The sequence below is a fragment of the Gossypium hirsutum genome, chromosome A10, assembly GCF_007990345.1.
Source record: "Gossypium hirsutum isolate 1008001.06 chromosome A10, Gossypium_hirsutum_v2.1, whole genome shotgun sequence".
NCBI classification, from domain to species: Eukaryota; Viridiplantae; Streptophyta; class Magnoliopsida; order Malvales; family Malvaceae; genus Gossypium; species Gossypium hirsutum.
Window position 1 is genome coordinate 109,031,853 of NC_053433.1, and position 23,980 is coordinate 109,055,832.

General features: G+C 31.7%; 1 protein-coding gene and 1 pseudogene across 1 annotated transcript; both read left to right on the forward strand.

The window, feature by feature from the left end:
- The first annotated feature begins 1,173 nt into the window (after positions 1-1,173).
- LOC107896286 (exocyst complex component EXO70A1) lies at positions 1,174-9,241 on the forward strand. Its single transcript, XM_016821412.2, is given in 13 exon segments — positions 1,174-1,465; positions 1,571-1,666; positions 1,820-2,025; positions 2,737-2,994; positions 3,508-3,646; positions 3,728-3,803; positions 3,806-3,939; positions 4,809-5,014; positions 5,610-5,810; positions 5,897-5,996; positions 7,328-7,434; positions 7,563-7,709; positions 8,862-9,241. Coding segments are annotated over 13 exon segments (1,950 nt in total). The 5' UTR covers positions 1,174-1,303; the 3' UTR covers positions 8,980-9,241.
- A 4,642-nt stretch (positions 9,242-13,883) lies between these two features.
- Positions 13,884-16,870, forward strand: LOC107896287 (cationic amino acid transporter 7, chloroplastic-like; annotated as a pseudogene).
- Positions 16,871-23,980: the final 7,110 nt, after the last annotated feature.

A 23,980-nucleotide genomic window follows, 5' to 3' on the forward strand; every position in this document is an offset into this window, starting at 1 on the left:
CCTAGTCCGTGCCTCAATCCCTGTCCCTCAATTTCAATTACTGAAGTTCTTGATAATTTTACAACAACTAAATAGTTCTATACTTCTATCAAGAATAATTACTGTGCAAGAATATTTAACAATAAAATTTAGAATTATAGAATTTATATTTATTTTTGTATATTATTAAAATTCAACTATTGACTATATTTATGTTGTAATATTTGTATATTATTAATAATAAATATTGATTATTTTATAAATTGAATTCTATTAATGTAATATTTTATATTATTTTGAATACATTGAGATAAAAAATAAATATAATTTGAATATTTTATTTTAATAAAAATATAATTTATTTTTAATATATATTAAAAAAATCAACTTGTTAAAAAATATTTTTTTCTGTCTATTATTTGATTTAATTGAAAAATTAATTGGAAGAAAATAAAACATTTAAAAAATGTATCATTTTAAATTAATATACTCTCGACTCTCTATTAAGAGAGAAGTAACTATCTTCCTAATTATCTCATTTAATATTTTTGTTATTTTCACCAAAAAAAACAAAAGAATTTTGATATTACATAAAAATTTAGTATAATCATAAAAAGCTAAAAAAAAAATTATTTACTATATTTTATCAAACACACTTGAACTCGTTTTATCTAAGTTAAGATATGTTTTTAGCCCATGTATTTATCTAAAAATTGAGAATTTTTTTTGTACTTAAAAAGTTAAAAATTAAGTCTTCCAATCATTTCAATTAAAATACTAGTCCAATCATTATTATTGTTTGTAATTTCTATAAAAAATTGTTAACTTAGTATTGTTTTGTCAATCATATGCAAACATCATATGATATAATCAACGTGACAAGTTGGCGTATTTCGATAAAAATTACTAACAACGTTAATAATTGGATTGAGATTTTTAAATCAGAAAAGTAAGAGGACTTAATTTTTAGCCTTCTTGATACAGGGACTAAAATTACATATTTTCAAAGTACAGGGACTAACAACAGATTTTAACCTTTTATTACCTTAAAACTAACTCATTTTATTTATTCATTAATTTTTTAGCCAATAACTAACTGGACCAATATCTTTGGACCGGTAAGTTTCCGGTTCAGGTTGAACAGACCCGGTCAGACCGAAATCAAAGCCAAAAGAGAAAGGGAAAGAAAGAAGTAGGAAATTAGAATTGTCAACCCATTTTCGACACCAAATTCAGAATAAATAAACTCATTGCTTTAACAGTAATTATTTGACAGAGACAAAGAGAAGAGAAAGCAAAAGAAAAGAAGAATAAAGAAACGAAGATGGGAATAGCAGTTGCAGGGATGGATTCCCTAAGCGATAGAGCGTCAATGATGAGGGAAGCTCTCCAGAAGAGCCAAACCATTACGGACAACGTCGTCTCCATCCTCGGCTCCTTCGACAGCCGCCTCTCCGCCCTCGAAACCGCCATGCGACCTACTCAGGTCTCTTTCTGCTTCCTCTAAAGATCTCACTTCCAAACAAAACCAGATGATTCAATTGCCTTTTCCTTATGCTTTCTTTTCTGTTCTCTTTTTCGCGTTTTGCAGATTAGAACTCATGCTATAAGGAAAGCTCATGAGAATATAGACAAGTCTTTGAAGTCTGCGGAAGTTATTTTGGCACAATTTGATCTATCTCGTCAGGTTGGTGCTTCATTGCATTTCGTTTCACTGAAAAGAACAAAAAGTAGTTCTAGATCTGTTGTTAGCTGTATGTTAGTTTTTGTATATTCAAACCTAATCCATGAATTATGAAAGTTTGAATGATTTACTGTTGATCGTTTGAAATTTTGGTAGGCGGAGGCTAAAATACTTAAGGGTCCCCATGAGGATCTAGAAGGTTATCTGGGAGCAATTGATCAGCTAAGAAGCAACATTCGCTTTTTTAGCAGCAACAAGAACTTTAAGAATAGCGAGGGGGTGATTAACCATTCTAACACTTTACTTGCTAAAGCTATTTCAAAGCTAGAGGATGAGTTTAAGCAGCGATTAAATTCTTATAGGTTTGTGTTCCTAACTTATCTGCTTCTGATCTCGTGTTTTTGTCTTCTGAGTTGTATGTTTTCAGATTCTTGCCTTGTAAAGATCTAGGCTCCATGATGAGATAATGACTTATTGGGGTGTATTGGAATTTTCTGTCGCCAGATCTTTTACCTACTACTAGTATATATCTTCCTGGCAATAGCTTTTGGTTTGAACTTATTAAGCAATTGCATGGATGTCTAGGGTTTGCTTTCTCAAATTTTCTTGCATTTTTTTTGTGTGAGTGTCAGCATGTACGTGTCTTGGGAGCATCATTTCCGTCATGTTTTCATTTTTCAGAATATACATAGAAAAAAATGCCATTGTCTTATTTGTTAATATGATTGAAAATACGGCTAACAGCTATGAGGTTGAGATCCAAATGGACTAATTGCTAAATCATAAATTGATAATGTTAATACTGCTAGCTATGTCATACTTTGGTCTGATTCTCCCCATACTTTAATCCAGTAATAAATCCAAGGATTAACTGGGAGATACCAGATTCCCTCTTTTCTGATTTAGTTTTAGGTTTTTCAGGGAATTTAGCAATAACTTACTTTATGGGTGTTTTGTTATTATCTTTAGGATGGGATATTTCAATTTTTAAGGATGTAGTTTACATAATCTTGCAATTTTCTTTATGTTTTATTCCATCCATTTATTTCTTTGGCATTTTAATTGAATTTCAGCAAACCTATTGAGCCTGATCGTCTGTTTGATGGCCTTCCAAATTCATTACGTCCATCATCAGGATCACCTGGAAATCAAGGAGAACCTGGTGGCAGGGGTCCATCTCATAACCACTCTGAGCATCAAAATGTTGACTTGGAAACTGCTGTGTATACTCCTCCCACTCTTATACCTCCTCGAATTATGCCATTGCTGCATGATCTGGCCAAGCAAATGGTCCGAGCTGGCCACAACCAGCAGTTACTCAAGATCTATAAGTAAGATTTTCATTTTTTTTCTTTCAGTTATTTATGCGTATATTCTCATTACTCGTTTAATTGTTTAGACTTCAAGCCCTATAATATTTTTTGAACAATTAAATTATTATATGGTTTGGTATGATGCTACTGTCATTTCAATGATAATTGTTTGCTTGGAGTTTTAATTAAATAAAAGTGGTAAGCTAGAGGGTGGGGTGGTTGTGGTGGTGGAAGTCATGTTGGCAACATCAGAGAGCTAATATTGATAAAGTTTTAAAAAATGACTCCCTAGTCTTCTTTGAATCAATAACATCTTAAAGTGTATCTTGTTCTTCCATGTTGCATTAGGATAAAATCATTGGCTGCTTCTTGAAAAGTATTCTTCTTGAAGTTTAATAGCCTTCGACAAGACAAAGGCATCAGCTGCAATTTGAGGCACTATCACTAGAGTCGAGTGGCAACATAACCACTAGTTGATGAGGTCATTATTGTTTTGCTTGAACTGATCTTACATTTTTATTCTTTTCTCAGAGAAACTCGTTCTTTGGTTCTGGAAGAAAGTCTCCGCAAATTGGGAGTTGAAAAACTTGGCAAAGATGATGTCCAGAAGATGCAATGGGAGGTTTTGGAGGCAAAGATCGGAAATTGGATTCACTTTATGCGTATTGCTGTAAGTAACATAGTGACATTTTGGAATATAGAGAAATTTCACTCAACATGTTCTTCCAAATGACTTATTATATTGGAACAGGTCAAACTACTATTTGCCGGAGAACGAAAAGTTTGTGATGAAATGTTTGAAGGCTTCGATTCTCTTAGTGATCAATGTTTGCTGAAGTTACTGCAAGTAGTGTTTCTGTTCTACTTAGTTTTGGTGAGGCGATTGCAAGAAGCAAGAGATCACCAGAAAAGTTATTTGTACTTTTAGACATGTACGAGATAATGAGAGAGCTTCACTCTGAGGTATGCTTACTATTACTAAACTCATGAGGTCATTGAGAGGGAATGGATAAAATAGAGGTGTCCATTTTGTTTAGTTCCATTTAATTAGGCTGATCTGGAATTTTCAATTTTTAGGATTTCCAATTTGGCTAGATTATTATTACATAGGTCAAATGCAACAACTTATGATCTTTTATATCGTCTTGGCAAACATGCATCCTATAGTATTCCATTGAATAGAATAGTTCTAAAATAAAAAGGACAAATGTTTCATTTTTGTTCTTTATTTCTCATTTATCTCTGTTAATACATATTTTTCTTAGTAAAAATTATGACAACAAATGGCTTACACTATAAGACTATGACTTTCTACTAGATCTCCTATACTTTGATCAACTTATCAAATTACTTGTATTTACCAATTATTGCAGTCTATGAAGACCATTACTTCCAAATAAAATTAATAAAGTGAAACTGATGTCCAGATTCATGTGAACCTACTTAATTTTGCATCTTTACTGATGTTAAAATTTGTCAACATCATGTACCAAGCGCATACCTTTAAAGTTGTACTTTTGTATTTTATTCTTTTGAAATTAGGTATTAAGGTTTTAAAGTATTTTGTTTCATAACTATGTTATGATATCGTCATAATTTCATAGATCTCATGGGTTGGACATTTAAGGTTTATAACAATATTAGTTAATCTCTTCAAAATCTATGACATATTCTATCAGATTTCATCTGGTCTTCCAGTTTGGTTGATAATCTAGCGGCCAAATGATAATCAGGTTTAACGTGTAGCCATCATTTCCCTGCTGTAAAGGTGGGGGCATACTCAAACCGTGCTAGGTACTTTTCATTAACTTAAGAGATGGTTCCTTTTGCAGATCGAAACAATTTTCAAAGGTAAAGCATGCAATGAGATTAGAGAATCTGCATTGGGCTTAACAAAGCGTCTTGCCCAGACAGCTCAGGAGACCTTTGGTGATTTTGAAGAAGCAGTTGAAAAAGATGCGACAAAAACTGCTGTCCTGGATGGAACTGTCCATCCTTTAACCAGCTATGTGATCAATTATGTAAAGTTTTTATTTGAGTAAGTTCTGCCTTCTGTAGTTAATAGTTTATTGCTCTATCTCTTTGGGTCATGGTAATGCATGCTTCCCATCTACATTATTGCTCTATCTCAAGGATCTCGCACCAATTTAGCTAGTGCTTAACAAATATACAATCAAAGAAATTCCAGACTGCTGGAGATAATCAGCCATATTCCATCTGATATATGGAAAAAATAGCTTAATTTGATCATTCTTCATCGAAATCTTCGTCTATCTTTGTGGTTATTACTTGCTTGCTCTCATTCATGTGATACTAATTGCGTGTTTCTTTACATTGAAATGGTGCATGATCTATGGTTTTTAAGACTAATTTATACTTGGTTTTTGTTTTAGCAAGTGGAAGACTGGGCATATGTCAGTAGGATTAACCATCCTACAGTTTTCATAATCAAATCATGATATGATTATATGATATTTTGCATTGTCTTGATCTTGAAGCAAATTTAGCTGTCCAATTTGAAGAAGCTCTTATTGCGGGATATTTATTTATGTATTTATATTTTCTGAATGATTCCACTGCCAACTTATATATTCAAGCCATTGAATTGACAAGTACATGTTAAATTCTTGCAGCTACCAATCAACACTGACACAACTTTTCCAGGAATTTGAAACTGGTGATGGTACAGTATCTCAGTTGGCTTCTGTAACAATGAGAATTATGCAGGCTCTTCAAACAAATTTGGATGGAAAATCCAAACAGTATAGAGATCCTGCTTTGACTCACTTATTTCTGATGAATAACATTCACTATATGGTGAGATCTGTGCGCAGGTCTGTCATAAATCTGAATTCTGTACTTTCTAAGTTGCTTGTTCGTCTTACATGGATTTATTGATAGTTTCTGATTTCTTGTTTAGGTCTGAAGCCAAAGACCTGTTAGGGGATGATTGGGTCCAAAGACACAGGAGGATTGTGCAACAGCATGCAAATCAATATAAAAGGAATGCTTGGCAAAAGGTAGTTTTCTGATGATCTAATTGACATAATGCAAAAGAGGACAAATTTGGCATTGTTCTTCTCATTGATGTTTCTTACCAAGTCATTCAAAAAAAGAAATCACTCATTTATCTAATAGATTTATGATAAGCTACTAGTTTTGTACTGTTGCGCGTGAAAGATATTTACAATTTCATCATTTTAACTGCTTTGGCTTGTCTCTGAACTGGTTCTTATGGAACAAACGTCTGCATTCTGCATCCTTCTACAGCAGTGAAAGTACCACCTATATTGCCATCGTTTGTCATCTTGTTGCCTTCTGCTCATGATGTCCTTGTGGGAAACATGGGTTCTTATTACTTGTCATGCATCTAATCGTTTAAAGTAGTTTTTTTTTCCTTTTCATAGTTCTAGTCTATATTTAAAAGGTTATATTGAGTTTTAATGTATGTTTCATCCATCTCTAAAAGGCAATAGGTATTCGGCACAAGTGAAGGTGCATCTTTTATTTTAAAATATCTGATAGTTCTTGACCTGTCTGGTGACTATCATAATTTTCAGAACTCCTAGCTAAAATATCTGCACATATTTCATAGTAGTCCTTTAGCACAAGGAATACTTATGAGGACTTTTTTAGTATCTTAATGCTCAAATAATGAAATCAACCTTTGAATATAGACTAAATTAAACCATATATTATAAGTTATAACTAAATTAGAAAGTAAGGACCATAAATTCTCCATGTAGGAACTTGGAAAAAGCCCAGCTATATAGGCCCAAAATCAAGAAAATCAAAATCTGAAGTGGTGTCAACAAAATTGTAGCAAGATTCATGTTGTAAATATAGGCTTGACAATCAGCCATTATCTCAAAGGGATTATTACAACCTTCTTATAGGCTTCAAGCTAGTAAAATATTTAACCTGTGCTGGTGCAAGTGTGACTAGTCTTTTTTTTTTTTTTTTTTTTGTGTGTGTAACTATTAAATGTCTAGCACTGGTAACGTAGTGCATACAGCAACATGTAATGTCTGACCATTTAGTGCCATGCTAAAAGCCTAAAACACTGGAAATTTTTTAAGCTTAAAGATGGAATATTAATTATTAAGTACAAATTGTAAGAATTAAGCTTCTTTGTAGTCAATAGTTAGCCAACTCCATTCATTACCATGGGTCTTTGACAAAATTTTTTTGGTAGTAGCTCCAATGAGATGATTTTCTCCATTCGTGACATGCCTATTGCCTTGTATATATTTGTAAATAGCTTGCCAGTTTTACGATACTTTCAGATTAGTAATTTCCTGATATTTAACACATTAACCAACTTTTTGTAAATGGCTTTTTTCTACTGTAGATCCTGCAGTGCCTATCTATACAAGGATTAACCTCATCTGGAGGTGGTAGTTCAGTAGGTGATGGAGGCAATAGCAGTGGAGTTTCCAGAGCATTGATTAAAGACAGGTCAATTTTGACTGGCTTGTTGACCCTGTTTGGTTTTTCATTTAATTCCTCAAAAATTTTGTATCTGAATCCATCTTCTTTATTTGTCCTATACCTCTGACCTTGATGTGAAGTTATTTGTGGATCAGGTTCAAGATATTCAATATGCAATTTGAGGAGCTTCATCAAAGACAGTCTCAATGGACAGTGCCTGACACAGAATTGAGGGAGTCCCTGAGGCTTGCAGTTGCTGAAGTTTTGTTGCCAGCCTATAGATCATTCCTAAAACGCTTTGGGTACATTTTACTTATTCATAAACCTATTATTTTAAGTAAGACTAAAATATTAAAAAACCTCTGAACTTTCTTATTTTAGGTTCCTTTGTTTTTCCTGTCCCAAATCAGCTTTAATTCTTTGATTTTCACCAAAATAAGAAGCTGGCTTTTGTTACCATCTGCCGAATAGATTTTTTTTGCTCACATAGAAGTTTGACCTTACATGATGACGTGGCCTAGATTTGCAAATTTCCTCTCTTTATTTTTTATTGTCTCCAGATCCCTGTTTGCCCATGCCTCAACCCTCATTTCTTCTGACCATTGTCTGGTCAGATAAGCTGCTCACCCCAGATTTAATGTCAGTAAGGCTGAAAACAGCCTCAAAACAGGTCAAAACGAACTGAAATAGGCTGGATCTAGCTGGAAATCCAGTTTCTTTTAGGTCATTCCGAGCAACTCAGGGCCATTTTGTCCGTACAATCTCGGATTTAGGGTATTGCATTCGCTGTTTGCTCCAGTCAAATACTGGTTGGACGAATCTGGGTTGAGGATTAAGAGTGAGAATCAGGAGGAAAGAGAGAAAGGAAGAGAGAAAAAGGAGGGAAAAAAAAGAAAAAAGAAAAAAGAGATATTTTTTGTCCTTTTCCAGCAAATAAATTATTTAATTTTCAATTTTTGGTTCATGTCATTAGGCCATGTCAAAAATAAAATATTTTTTGTTTGTAAATGCCAGTTTTTCCACATCATCTAACATATCATCAAAGACAGAAAAATCCTGCAGGGATTGACTGTAACAAAAGTTTTAACTTTCCGGTTGCAATAAAGCTTATTTTGGTAAAAATCAAAGGAAATTGAGGGCAATTGGAAAGTGTTGAAGGCTTTTATAGCATTTTAGCATAATATTGGGAGTCTTGTTCTTGCAAATGGAGTCATGTTCCAGTAGCTGTAGAATTGTGTCAAATTTTTATATTTCTGTTCCCATACGTGTTGGTAATGGATTTCCTCGCATTTCAAATTGCATTGAAGTGAAGGTAATTTTCCCATGCTTGCATAAGTTTTATACTTGATACTAAAATCAATTGAAAGTAACACAATGTTTTTACTTTGGTTTCTCGAAATCTGTAGGGTCATCTATTTGAACTTTTGTTCTTATTTCTCCTTGTTTTACTGCAGACCTCTAGTTGAGAATGGGAAGAACCCTCAGAAGTATGTCAAGTATACAGCGGAGGACCTTGAACGAATGTTGGGAGAATTCTTTGAAGGCAAGAATATAAATGAACCAAAACGATAGTTTAGATCCTGCCGTTTTTGAGAAGTCGCTGAGATGATTGTTTTTTCCGGTATGTAGTCCGATATCGTATATCCTTTGCTTGAATATCTGGTGGTTCTGCTTTTGGAAATATTTGTTAATCATTGGATTGCTAAAAAAATTGGGAGTTGTTGTGAGAAAAGTAAATCAAAAAAGGAAAATGAGGACGCTAAGGTGAGAATAAGAGATTCAATATTTGTTTGTAAAGAATGCGTCTTGTCTATAATGGATTCAATTTCCCTCAGTCATGCAATTGTTTTTCTTTTTAAGGGTCTCGGGTTACGTATGGTTCAAAATCGAGTTTAGGACATTTTTATTGAACATAAGTCCTTCAGTCATTAATTAGCAAAAGTTATTAAGAAAGAAATATAGATATTGGGAATGGATTAAAAAAAGACTCTGATTGGATGTTATTAAATCAGTCATATTCGTTTCAAATTTTGTTAAAAAGGGTTGTACATCATATTTTTATAACGTTAAAAGTATTGTTTAAAAAAAAATATCCCCAATTAGAGGACATAGATAAATGTAGGCAGGTAAACTAGGGTGGTGGTCTGTATCATTTTGGAACCAGTTGTACACGTCGGCACTTACAATTTTGATTTTAAATTCATTTCAAATAACTTAAGTTTTATTTCTATCAAAATATGGAATTTTTTCTCCAGTTCCTATTAATATTGGCTTGTGTTGATGTGTATTAGTTTGTCTAGTTGGTACACCTTTTTTTAAAACGTTTTCTTGGCTTAAATCATTTTTATTTTTTATACTTGCATTAAAAAATAAAATATAATTTTCAAAGTAAGTTATTTAACTTAATTAATGATTTTAAAATGCAATATATATTTTATTAAAAATAAAGATAAATTATAAATATGTATATAAAGAATTATTGTAACATACCAATTTTATTATTATAAGAGTGTTTTTATTTTTTATATTTTATAAATTAATAAAAATTTACACATGATGACTAATGAGATTTAAATCAAAATTAACTTGATTGTTGCAACTAAAGCGTCTTTTGATTTTTATTTTATTTTAAAAAATATAATTGTTCCATAATTTTTTTCATTCATATCACAATTGTGCCTTAAATTTAGTATTTTTCATATATTGTATATCTATTCTATTGTACATATTTAAGATTCGTAATTATTCTTTTTAATAATATAATCTTCAAAATTGAAAGTTGTGTTCCATAAATCTAGTATAATTTATATCTACCGACAATGTGAGAAGAAAAGAAATGTAGGACTTGTAAGGCAAGTAAGGGTAAGTGAGTGAGGTGTGGTTGAGTGTGCTTTTACCCCTATTTGTCTCATTACCTATCTTATTCAATCCAAAATCAGGAAAAAAGGATAAGGAAAGAAGGATGCACTCCAAAAACTGGTTCTGATCTTTCTTTCTCTTTTGTCTCACTCACTGCTCAATCGAATCCAATGGATCCCCATAACTCTCCATACCATACCCTCTAACATCAATCAATTTCTCCACCTTCCACTCTTATCCCCCTCCTCTCTCTCCTTTCCAAACTACAAAAACTCCCAACTTCTTCATTTTCCTTATAAAAAGCTGAAATCAACAAATACAATATGGTTTTGGTAAATAAATTACTACAGAAGCACAAAGGATAATATCATTTATTACTAACTTCCATCTACTCCATCTTTTACCAAATTAAATCTAAAAAAGGTGATTTAAAAAAATTACAAGTATAAATATAATATATATAAATATATGTCTGAATAATTATAAAATATAATTAAATTATTACAACCTAGATTAAAAAAAAAACCTTAATTCTTAGCATACTAAAGGACCCATATGTATTTATACAATTTTTTTACTGTTTATATTTAATGCAATTAACTACATGATTTAGATTTGTTTAATCACAACAAAAACATTTTTGGCATGATTTTAGTTAATGTATAATACTAAATTATAACGTACCTACGATATATGTGTGATATATTTATTAAGAATTGACATAAAGAAAATATTATTATAGTTGAAATAGTAAAATTGAGAGAGCGTTTGGTTCATGTCTCAGATTCAAATTTTGTCATAAATATATATATATTTTTTGAATTTTATATAAAAAATAAAAATATTTTAAAATTAATATTTATTATTATTTTTTAAAAATAATTTTTTTTGATAATTTAACAACTAAATTAAAACCCAAATATAAATGACACATCTCAATCAATATCTTTATATATAGTATAGATATAAAATTGTACTCAATCCCACAAATATATATATTTTGAATACTAATCTCATTATAAGTTCTTATTATATCATCTCCTTTTTATATAATGTTTAAAATTATTTATAACATTTTCTTAACCTAAAAATAGAATAATAAGGTACTTCAACGTACTTAAATTTATATTCTTTTACAATGATAATAATACTAATATTAATTTAATTAAGACTCAATCTCTAAATATATATATAATCAACTAAATTATCAATGGGGCGATAAATACATTCATATACCCTTTTAAAGTAATACGAAGGAAAGGAGAAAAAAAAGCAGTGTTTTGTTTGAAAAGCATAAAAAAACAAAATAAAAGGTGGAAGGTAGGACACGCGCTTAGAGATGAGGTGTGGGATGCAAACACCTGGTATTTTAGGTCAAATCTTAAAGTAATCGCAGAAGTGAAACGCTCGCCAGAAATGCCCTTTATATCTAGTAACCGATAAGTTTCTACATCACATCATTTATCATATCATATTTTTTTTATATTTTCATTATTTTATTATATGAAAATAATTTTTATTCGGTGACATTTTAAATAAAATCATTCAAATAATGATGATTTAAGGATTCGAATTTAATCTAAGTATTTCGGTAAAAAACCTATTTATCACCTCTTTTAACCATTTACTGATTTACATATATGTTTTTTCTTTAGTACAAGAAGTAGGATAAAAATCATAACTAGGTTAAGTAAGACCAAACTATTCCAGAGCAATTATCTTGTAGAGTTGAAGAACTTCATTCAATGATTGCATATAAATATACCTACTTAAAGGTCTTGAGGACAAGGGCGAAGCCAAAATAAACTTTTAAGGGGTCGAATGAAATTTTAATTTTTTTAGTATATATTTTTATAATTTTTAAAAGATTAAATTGAATTTTTATAGTTTTAGAGGGATCAAAGTACAATTTTACTTTCATTAATTTAAAATTTTTAAAAAAATTTAAAGGCTTAAATAATAATTTCACATTTTAGGAGGCATGGTTCATGCCAGCCCCTTCTGAATTCACCATTGCTTGAGGATGCCATTAATGCCAAACCATCTAATATTTAATTAACCTCTCTAAATACATGTGTAATCCGAACCATTCAATATGGGTAGATATATGGTTTTTTTTCATTAGATTATGATATATTTGCAATATAGGTAAAAAATTATATAAAAAACTTTGGTTAAAATGATAATTTTGAAGGTTTGAGAATTTTAGTGTACTAAGTTAAAGTTTAATTGTGTGGGTTTTTTTTAGATTAGTTTTGAGTTTAAATTATTTTTTATAAGTTTTTATATAACCCATAGTAATAATTGTATTTTTTAAAAAAAACTGAATTTTAATTTTTACAATTAAATTAATTAAAAGCAATTAAATTTATTAGGTGAAATAAAAAAAAGGTAAAAAAGAAGAAGCTTTTTTGGAACTAATTATAGTTTTTAAAAGTAATTGTTTATAGCAATATTTTAAAATGAATTAAAATTAAATAGTTTTATTGACCATTTATCTTTTGAAATTTGCACTTAATAACTTGTAAAAAAGACTGACCACTTTAATCTTTTGCTTTTTCAAAAAAAGAAAAGAAAAGAAAAGAAAAAGCTTTCAATTTATTTATTATTTTCTTTCTCTAATAATAATGATATAAAAGAGCTGACTGAATTTGTCATCAAGACTTAACCCACTCTTTGAAATCAGTTTAAAAAATATATATGTACTTTAATATCGTTATAAAGAGCTAATTCCATCAAGCATCCCCAATTTGTCACACACGCTTCAACTTTGTCCTTAAATTTTAAAATATTCTAATTAGATCTTTAAAGTATTAGTTTTACATTCATTAAGTGTTTTTATTTGTCCACCCAATAGTTTAGGTATTAAATATCAATCCGGTTTAATTTGAGATATTTTTAAAACATATAAATCAATTTGTAAATATATATTTGCCTACCATGTATACACAATTTGGACCTAAAATGTTAAAATCAAGAGCAATATTTCTTTTTTTTTTTAAACGCATCATATCCAAGTTGTTCATGTGCTTGCAGTTTGACCTACATGTTTTAAATATACTCTACATCAACTTTTAAGATGGTACGATGGATTTAATTAATATGATATTAATATTTTTAGAATTCAATTAGAACATTTCATAGTTTGAGGATGTCTAATGCAATTAATCATATAAATGTTAATTTTAGGTAAAAGTATCATGGAGGTCTCTATAGTAAAAATCAAATTGCATTTTGACCTGTATACTAAAAAATAGATAAATTAGTCTCTATTCATTATATAAAAGAGAAATTTGGTCCTTTTATTAAAAAATTCATCCATTTCTTATCATTAAAAACTGGTCCTTGTATGTTAGTACGTGGTACATATGGTATAACACGTGTTATTATTTGGTTATTCTTCAGCCACGTTAGTTTTTAACAATATAAAGGGATGAATATTTTAAAAAAAATGACTAGTTTGCTTTTTAATCTAATGTAAATAGAATAATTTGTTAATTTTTTAATATGAGGATAAAATATAATCTAACTCAAGAACTTCGAGTATGTTAATTTTAATATAATAAATAAGTAAAAAATATTTAAGGAATTAGCTAATGTATTGGTGCGTGTCGCGGCATCTGCTACTCAAAATACTTTTCTTTTTCGTGTATCCAAAACTAGATGAAAAAGGAAAGATACTCAAAAGGTGGCTTCTCTTTCCCTTCAATCTCCATTATAAATTCATCAATGAAGCCATAACTCTACATACCCTCCCTTCCATCTTCTTCCCTATTTCTAATGGAAACCCACTCTTCCTCTTCCTCTTTCTCTACCCTCCAATCTTACCTAAAGCCTTGGCCAACCCACGTCGCTTGGCCGTGCCCCCTCTGTTTCTTCCTCATATGAAGAACTGAGTCGGGTCAAGGCCCGTTCCGGCTCCGACATGCAACGGACCCTCCGTTGGTTTGATTTGGTTGGGCTGGGAATCGGAGGTATGGTCGGAGCCGGTGTGTTTGTCACCACTGGCAGAGCTAGCCGACTCTACGCCGGCCCTGCCATCGTTGTCTCATACGCCATTGCTGGCCTCTGCGCCCTCCTCTCCGCCTTCTGCTACACAGAATTCGCCGTCCATATGCCCGTCGCCGGCGGTGCTTTCAGCTACCTTCGAATCACCTTTGGGGAGTTCGCCGCGTTCTTGACGGGAGCCAACCTAATAACCGAATATGTCATGTCAAACGCCGCCGTTTCCAGGGGGTTGACCTCCTATATGGGCGCCGCAATGGGTATCTCCACCACGAAATGGAGGTTCATACTTCCATTACTCCCAAATGGGTTCAATGAAATCGACCTCGTAGCTCCGGCCATCGTACTAATCCTCACACTCGTCATCTGTTACAGCACGAGAGAAAGCTCAGTCGTCAACATGATACTCACCACATTACACATCCTCTTCATAGCTTTCCTAATATTAATGGGGCTTTGGAAAGGAGATTGGAACAATTTCACACACCCAGGGAATCCCCAGCATCCGTCCGGTTTCTTCCCCTACGGTGCCTCCGGTGTCTTCAATGGGGCAGCCATGGTATACTTGAGTTACATAGGATACGACGCCGTATCAACCATGGCCGAGGAAGTTCGTGATCCCGTTAAAGATATCCCAATCGGGGTTTCAGGCTCCGTCATCATCGTCACCATTCTTTACTGCCTCATGGCCGCTTCCATGTCCATGTTACTCCCTTACGACATGGTAATAATAACAACAATAATAATTAAAATAAATGCTAATAATAACTACTCGTTTAAATTTGTTTGATGGGGGTTGAATTGTGGAGGCAGATCGATGTGGAGGCGCCGTTTTCGGCGGTGTTCAGTGGGAGATCGGAATTGGTGGCGAGGGTAATAGGGGTGGGGGCCAGCTTCGGGATATTGACGTCGCTGTTAGTGGCGATGCTGGGACAGGCTCGGTACATGTGCGTCATCGGACGGTCTAACGTGGTCCCGGCCTGGTTCGCTAGGGTCCACCCCAAAACATCGACCCCTGTGAACGCCTCCGCCTTTCTTGGTACGGCTTTTCTTTTATTATATATTTATTTCGAATTCCAATTATTTTAAATTTAAATGAGGGCTCATTTGGTGGGTTGGCAGTTGGGAAGTGGGGGCCCCACTTGAACCGTTTCGGTTCAGGGTGATGTCATGTGATTCTTCATTTTATATATTTGTCCACTAGTACCCCAAGTGTCCCACCCTCTTCTTGGATCTTATCCCTTTTTAAACCAAAACTGTACCACTTCACTTCCCATTCTTAAACCTGTACCGAAATAGTAATTTTTATGTTATTCAATTCGATTGATATTTATATGGTTAATTTTCATTAATATAGAAAGATAATATTATCGTCAAATATAAAAAAAATGTGAGTTTAAAAGTCTCTATTTTTACATCCATTTAAAAAATTACAAAATAGGGAAGGAAAAGAAAAAGTGAAATTGTGTAAACTAAGAATCAGGTGGCAAAGTGGAGACATGTGGCAGGCAAAACCATGACATACATTATTGACTGATAAGATCAGCACCGCCTTTCACTGCATATCTGTTTTGAAAGCAATTTTTAAGATTTGTACTGTGGGTGTGGAGAATCCTGCCCTTATTTTATCATTGGTCCATCCATTTTAATTCTAGAAGATAATGCTCCTGCTATTTGACCCATCTTTGAAAGTGACCTTTCTTTCCCAAAAAATTTTAAAAAAAAATCTCTAGTGATAAGGTTACTGACCTGCCCACTGTATCTAAGCACTTCATAGCCACTAGTATTTCATTATCTGAAAAAGTTGGTCACTCTGTTACTAATTACTTTTTCCATTTCCAGGAATTTTCACAGCTGCAATTGCCCTTTTCACTGATCTAAACATCCTCCTCAACCTAGTTTCCATCGGCACTCTCTTTGTGTTCTACATGGTATCCAATGCTGTCATCTACAGGCGATATGTTATGGTTGGGACAACAAAGCCATGGCCTACCTTATCCTTCCTATGCTTATTCTCCCTCACATCCACCATTTTCACCCTCGTGTGGCATTTTACGCCACCAGGCAAGCCTAAGCCCTTCTTGCTTGGTGCTTGTGTTGTGATTGCCATTTCCATATTACAAGTTTTCCATTGTATGGTACCACAAGCAAGGAAGCCTGCATTTTGGGGTGTCCCTTTCATGCCTTGGTTACCGTCCATATCCATCTTCTTGAATGTTTTCTTGTTGGGGTCTCTAGACGGACCGTCATACGTCCGGTTCGGGTTTTTTTCGGCTTTGGCGGTGCTGGTATATGTATTGTACAGTGTTCATGCTAGTTTCGATGCTGAAATAGACGGGTCTATGGGTCAAAAGAATGTTGAAATTGTAGAAGAATCAAAACAAAGTGAAGAAGAAGAGGACCCTAGTCAAAAAGTTTAAAAACAAACAACTTTGTTTTGGGGTCAAATATATTTTCTTTATTCTAATGGGGGAATTTAGATAGAAGAGAAGAGAATAGAATAGAATAGAATAGGATTAGATAGCAATTTTGCAAAAAACGGCAACTTGTAAGTTGTATAGTGTCCTTCTGTTTGAACAAAGTAGATTAGATTCTGATCCTTCTGCAGTTGCACATTGTGAATTGTAATGTCATCTTCATTACCGTAAAAACCAAGCACTGATACTGATTTCACTTACTACACTTCCATCTACTTATCATGATTTGACTTTTTTAACAAATAAAATATATTATCTTTAAATGCACTACACAAGTATCTTATTAGGAATAAGATGGAGTTGAGGTTAAAATATATTTTAGATTTTAAAATTTAAGTTTACATTAAAATTCTTTTTAATGCAATATTTAATATTTAATATTATTTTTAATATTTTCTTAATTCATAAAATAGAAGAATAATATATTTTAACGTATTTAAATTTATGTCTTTTTATATTAATAATAATACTTATATTAATTAAAATAAAATTTAATTAACTTATTAAATTTTAAACTCATTATAAAATTATATTTTTAGTTAAAAAAATTGAGATTCTTTTCAGATGACGATTGAAAAAGATATATAATATGTGGTAAAGATGCGACATGCGAGTAATGGTGGGGAAATTTTAGACCACCTATGTTGTCCAAAACCAAAGGTCGTAATGTGAAATATGTTTACCATGTTGGTTCTGAAGTGGACTTCTGCCTTTTATTCCATCTCAAGGTCAGAATATTTTATCAAGGATAAACTCGAGGCAACTGGATTTCCTAGGCTTCTTTTTATTTATTTATTATGGTCTCAATATTACCATTCTAGTGCAATGCACAAACTGGCCACATGGTAAAGTTTTTAGATTTTGTTGCATTTAGCATTTCTCTCTGTGTGTTTTTTGATTTGATTATGAACATGAGAGTAAGAAATAGGAAGCAATCTAGTGTGATGTTACTGTTCTCTCACATACTTATGGTATTAATGGGCTGGGTAGATCAGATTCAGGCTAGCTTAGACTTAAGCGTGGTATTAATTAACTTTAGTGATCTTTGTTACCATACAAACATTTGATTTCTCGAATTTCAGTAGTTTGTGAAAAATAAATATCTTCAGTGAGTAGTTGAGAATTTCATTGCTGGCATTCTTGATAATAATATTGAGCAACACGGCACCTCCTCAATATTCTCTTCTACTCTTCCTAATGCCACATATCATAAAAGATTTGTCTCCACCAAACTAAGGCATAGTCGATGACATCCGCCGCAACAAGTTGAAGTTTCTTCTCTCCTGCGTAGTTGTAGAAATCGAACACCAGATCAACCTTACTCTCCCATTCAATGTAGGCATTAGGGTCGTTCTTGCCTTGGAATGGAGGAATCTTTAATTTGATGGAGCTAACATCACCGTCTCTTCTTGTGGCAACATTTGGACCACCATCATAGTCTATCTTGTGATCAGGTCTCTTTCTCCTTTGAGTAACGTCACAATCATTTTGAGAGTTTCTCCTTGTTGACTTTGGTTCAAGGATCTCAACATTCGGAGCATTAATTCAATCATCTGAGCCATCTATCTATTCATCTTTACATGAAGTCTTATCTTTTTGGGCTAGTTGCTCTTCATGAAGTTTGAGCTTCTCATTCATATCTTGTCAATACTTATTCTTTATTTGAAATGAAAAAACACTCACAAACAAAGAAAAAAAAGTGAAAGTAAAACAAATTCTCACTGTTAGCTCTCAAAATGAAAAAAAATTTGACTAATCCTAAGCACTCAACAAGAGAGCAGGACTTGGTAACTTGTTAAGTTCTTATAGTACTTAATCAAACTTCAATTATTTAGAATTGATGGAGAAGAGTTCTACTGACAAAGGTTTCATAAGCTCTAAGATGTCAAGAAAAGCTCCAAGCAATGAAATACATTGTATGGAGGAAGTAACACGCAACTTTTCTTTAAACCTCCTAACATAAGAAGGAGATCAAAGTGTTAGTTAATGTATAAGAATCAATAGAAGTAGACAAAGAATCTTAACTCTAAGAATCAAGAAATAAGGCAAAACAATTAAAATCTTAGAAAGCAACTACCCAACTTCGATCGATTAGTTTTAGTGTTCTAGGTAGTCAAAGTTATGAAAAACTAGGACAAGGCCAATGAATATATGAATATATAATTTGAAAAGTTTTAGCTCAAAATTCACTCCGATAAATAAAATAAAAATTATTTTATTCTTTTTACGCTTTTTATTTTTTCTTTTTCTTTTGCTCGATGCATGTAATAAACACGTATAATAAAATTTAAAAGAGCTGAAAAAATAAAACAAATTTCAAAAAATGAAATATACAAGGTAAAAAGCAAATCTTGATGATTTTTGGTTTAAGGGTCGCAAGAAGGCTTTAAGCGCTTTTTCTATAATGAAGTGTCGAGTCAAATATGATGTTGAACACCAGAATATAAACTCTAATACCAAATGATGCGGAAGCCTGAGATTGAATTTTAAGAACATAAACAATTAGCTCAAAGTTTATATCTCTTTCTTGCAACCTAAGTATCTACTTACAAGAGTAGCTTTTAACCCAAAGTTCTTGAATTCAAATATGAAATTTCCCAACAAGGATTAAATGATAAATCAATGGAAAATAAATAGTTAAAGAACTAAAGAAAAGAAACAAAAGGTGATAGATGAATTGATGAAAAGAAAAAAGAAGATAAATGGTATTGATGACAAATAGTTGGATAGATAGCCCAGCCTCATTTGATGAACTTGTACCGATAAAGAACTATATTGGCCTTTAATAAACTATCTCAATCGACTTAAATTATGCAAATTGAAGTATCATGAACCTCCTCCACAATCTTCAAAAAATGAAGCAACAGTTCTATCAAGAAATAAACAAGAAACTAATATTGTAAGAAAATCTCTCTTGGAGTATTTCTTTAATAAAAAGAGCAAGCAAGTACATACTATGGTGGTTGACCACATTCAGCTATTTATAAGCATGTCTAAGTCCTATTTGAACGCTAATTAATTACTAAGCCTCTTAAGACTTAGTCAACTATCTTGCAAAGTAAGTAACATAAACCTCTTTAAACTTAGTCAAAATTCTTATTAATCTAAAATATTAAAAAAATTGTAATAAATAATTCTATAAAATATAAGACTTAATAAATGTATTACTGGGCTTATATATAATCAAATTTAAGTTTTAGACTTGAACTCAATATGATTTAAAAGCTAAAACAAAGTCTAAACTTGTCATTCCCTTGTTAACCATGTCCAAAAATTATGTTTGCATTGTCTTTACTAAAACGACCATATCTTGAGTTCTCAAAGTTGAAATGAGGTTATTTAAAGTGTGTTTCAAAGCTAATAGAGAGTGCTCTCATCAACATGAGGCAACTTGACCTAGAAATGCCTAGATTCCATCCAAAAAATGTGTCACAAGACTTGAAAATTGACAGCTTCAGTGAATTGAATTTAATAATTTTCACCCCATCCATCCGTGTATTACTAGGATTTCTTTAAGCTTTTCATCCCTCGTATTTCAGATTCTCCTGAAGCAAAAGCCAAATATCGTTGAAAAGAACAGGTCTATAAAGCTCAGTTAATTGAGTTGAAGTATTCCTCTATGCAGAAAAAGGGAAAGCATGTTGCCGCAGATACTCTAGTTGATATTGATGAAGATGAAAAGCCTACGCTAGTTATTATTATCCTGGTTGCAACTAGTTCAACATCTATTAGTGTTTCGAGTGACAACCTTGACTTATTGAACATTTGGATGAAGAAGTTGCATGTCTCGAAAGAATATGTAGTAACATGAACTCCAATTGAAGCTTTCTCAAAGTTAAAAGGCTAAGGCACTCTATTACAAGATGGATTTTCTTGCTCAAGGACTTTAATTCCTTTGTATTTTTTGAGCAAAAAAGGGGGAGAGTGAGTTCCTAAGGAGTAGGATATTGTTGTTATTTTTGAAATTCTTTTGATTTCATCCTGATGATAATTTTTGGGGCGTGTACTTGATGGATTGTCCTTGCCATGCTTTAGCTATAATATTTAATTAGTATGTTGTTTTGTTTGTTAATGCTTTTCTTTATCTCCATTTATCGAGATGATATTGGTTGAATTACATTATTTGATGTGTTGCTATATGTCTTTTTCTCAAAAATGTCTTATTAGTTTCAATTATAAGGGTAAAATGCAACATTAGTTGCAACTCAATGAATCTCTGGTAGGCTATTGTTACTTACCATATTTGCAATGTTGTTGAGGCGGACATGACCGGTCAATTGGATAAAAAACTGACTAGTACACAAGTTCCGAAACAATGTAAGAATTGGTACAAGCTATAGGTAAACTGCGAATCGCCAATTGGATGAACCAATAAAAAACTAGTTCAATCAAATTTTTTATTTTTTAGCTAAATCTAATCTAAATCGAAAAAAAAAACTTTTTTCGAGCCCAAAAACTTTAAAAATCGACCCAAAATCTTATTTTAATCCTAATCCCAGCTAATAAAGCAAATAAAAAATTTCAAAAAATTAAAAACAAAAGTAGCCCTAAGTGCTATCACAATTGAGTACCCTAAATATGTTGGCTTTTTCTTTGCTTGGTCTTTGTGCCGTTTGCCCTGCTGCCTCTCTTCATCTCTATTTTGAGTTGTTTGTCTTGCTTTGTGCCGTCTCACCTTTGCTACTCTGTTGTTGTGGTTGCCTATCGTTTACTATTGCAAATACTTCAATGCTTTGTAAGGGTAAACAAATCATATCTAGATAAAGATAGAAGGCTTTGAGATGAGTTTTTTGTTTGGGAAATAAAGAGGAAATAATGCAATTAAAAGGATTTTTTTTCTGCCATAATTACGTAAATGCTTTGTATGATGTGTAAATTTAATGACTTAGTCTTTTAGTGGTTTTACTCTTAGTGTGCCCTACAACTTTAATGAATGTAGTTTTGGTGCTTTGAATGTAGCCTGGCTTTTATGGTAAATTAATAAAGTTGCTGTGTGATTATTTTTATGTGACTAATGTTTATAGGTGGTTTGATGGGTTTGATCACTGATTTTATGTATTTGGTTAGTATATTTTGACTAAAATTGGTGGAGCTTTTAAATGCATATCTTTAAGTATTTTTATTAACCCATTATTATACACAAATCATGTACGAATTAAACTAAGTAAGAATCTTTTAAAGACTCTTAATGTGATCAAAAGTTCACTTATATAAGAAATTTGATTTGTAAAGAAGTTGATATTGAGAACATCTTTGCCAATATAATATTTATTGAAAACATTTTGAAGGCTAATTTTGAGGAATTAAACTTTAACAAACAAAGTTATATTTATTTAAGGATTTGTTTTAGGTTTAAGGAGCAAGAGGCAGAGAGCATTTAACTTGTTTGCTGAGGAACTTATTTTTAGTTCATATTTGTGTAAATGAATTGTTTTTGCTTGTACGTTCACAACGAAGTTTTCAAGGGGAAAAACTTAGTAGGAGAATGATCTAGAATGGTGTATGGGAATTAAGTTGTAACTTAGTGAGAGAATGATCTAGATTGTAGTGATCTATAAGTAATAATTGAGTAATTTTGCAAATTTTTTTCTTTTAAATGAAGAAATTGAGAAAAGAGAGTTAAAAGTTAAAATAAGATTTCACATTAGACTTTATTTTTTTTATAAACTAATTAATACGAACTTTGATACAAGTTAGAAGCCTCAATTTACAATTTGATCTTTATGTATCTATACTATCTATAAAGCCTTTTATTAAGTTAGTGTCACTCATCAACTGAATTTCAACTAAATTTGCAAAATAAGTTATATGATTATATAGATGTTTTTGACCTTTTATATTTTTATAAATTAATAAAAAAATTATTTATAATGAGATTTGAACAAAAAAGACTTCATACATATCAAACTTTTTCTTTTATCATTTGATCTAAAGTATATTTTAATTTTTATATAGAGCTTTAATAAGTATATTTGTTATATAAATTTATTTTTTAATATATAAAGCGTAAACTATAAAAATGGTCACTAAATTTTGGTAAAATTTTTTTGTGCTACTGAACTATGAAAAGTTGCATTTTGGTCATTAACATTATCACTCATTCGTTAAAAACCATTACACCCCTAATGGAAAAATGATTTGACACGATATTTGAAGGGTTAATATCTAATTTAAACCTGAACTGTAGTTAAAATATTTAGTTTAGTCTTTTTACAACATTTTTTTAACCACAATCCTAAACAATATATTTTTAAAAAAAAATCATAAATTTATTTATTTGGAATAATGAAAAAAATATTTTTAAAAAATTTATAATTATGTAAAAATTTTAAATTTCACCATTTCCTTCTTCTCTCAATTCCTTCCCCTTTCTCCCATGACTCTCTCTTCCCCTTGCCCTTGCCCTTCCCCTTCCTTTTCCTTTTCCTTTTCCTTTTCCTTCCATCACTAATAACCACACTCATCATAATCAACGTCATGCGGTCGGCGTAGGGTTTCCGCAACGTTGACCATGACAACGGAGGGGAGGATATTCAATTCTGAGCATTAGAAATGTGGCAATTGCTTTTAGCCATTCAGCTCCATACCACCCCTCTGATTTTCTCGGTTAAAGAACCTAAATAATTTCTTTTTTCTGGAAAATATATCGAATCCCTATTTCTAATTAATAATAATATGGGCAATTGTTATATGCTGAATCGAAGTTGAATATTATTATGATTATGTATTCTTTAACTTATTAGGGTTTATTCATGGATAAAGATTTTATTTTGAAGTGAAAAAAGAATAACAGTTGAATTCAATCTTCTTTCGGTGGCTTAACATAGGGTTTATTCATGATAACGATGATGATAAGTGTGGTGATTTAATGATGGGATGATGGAAAAGGAAAAGGAAAAGGAAGGGGAAGGAATTCGGAGAAGAAGGAATTAGTGAATGTTAAATATTTTTACATAATTATAAATTTAAATTTTTTTTTATCATTTTAAAAAAATAAATTAATAATTTCTTGAACTTTTAAAGATTTTTTTAAAGAATTTTTTAAAAATTATTGTTAAAAAATGTTGTAAAAGGACCAAATTGAATATTTTAACTATAGCTCAAGTCAAATTAGATAATAATCCTTCGATTAACGTGTGATGCCGCTTTTATTTGAACGGTTTAACAACTTTTAATGGACAAGTGACTAAAATATTATAAGTCGATAACGTTAGTGACAAAAATATAACTTT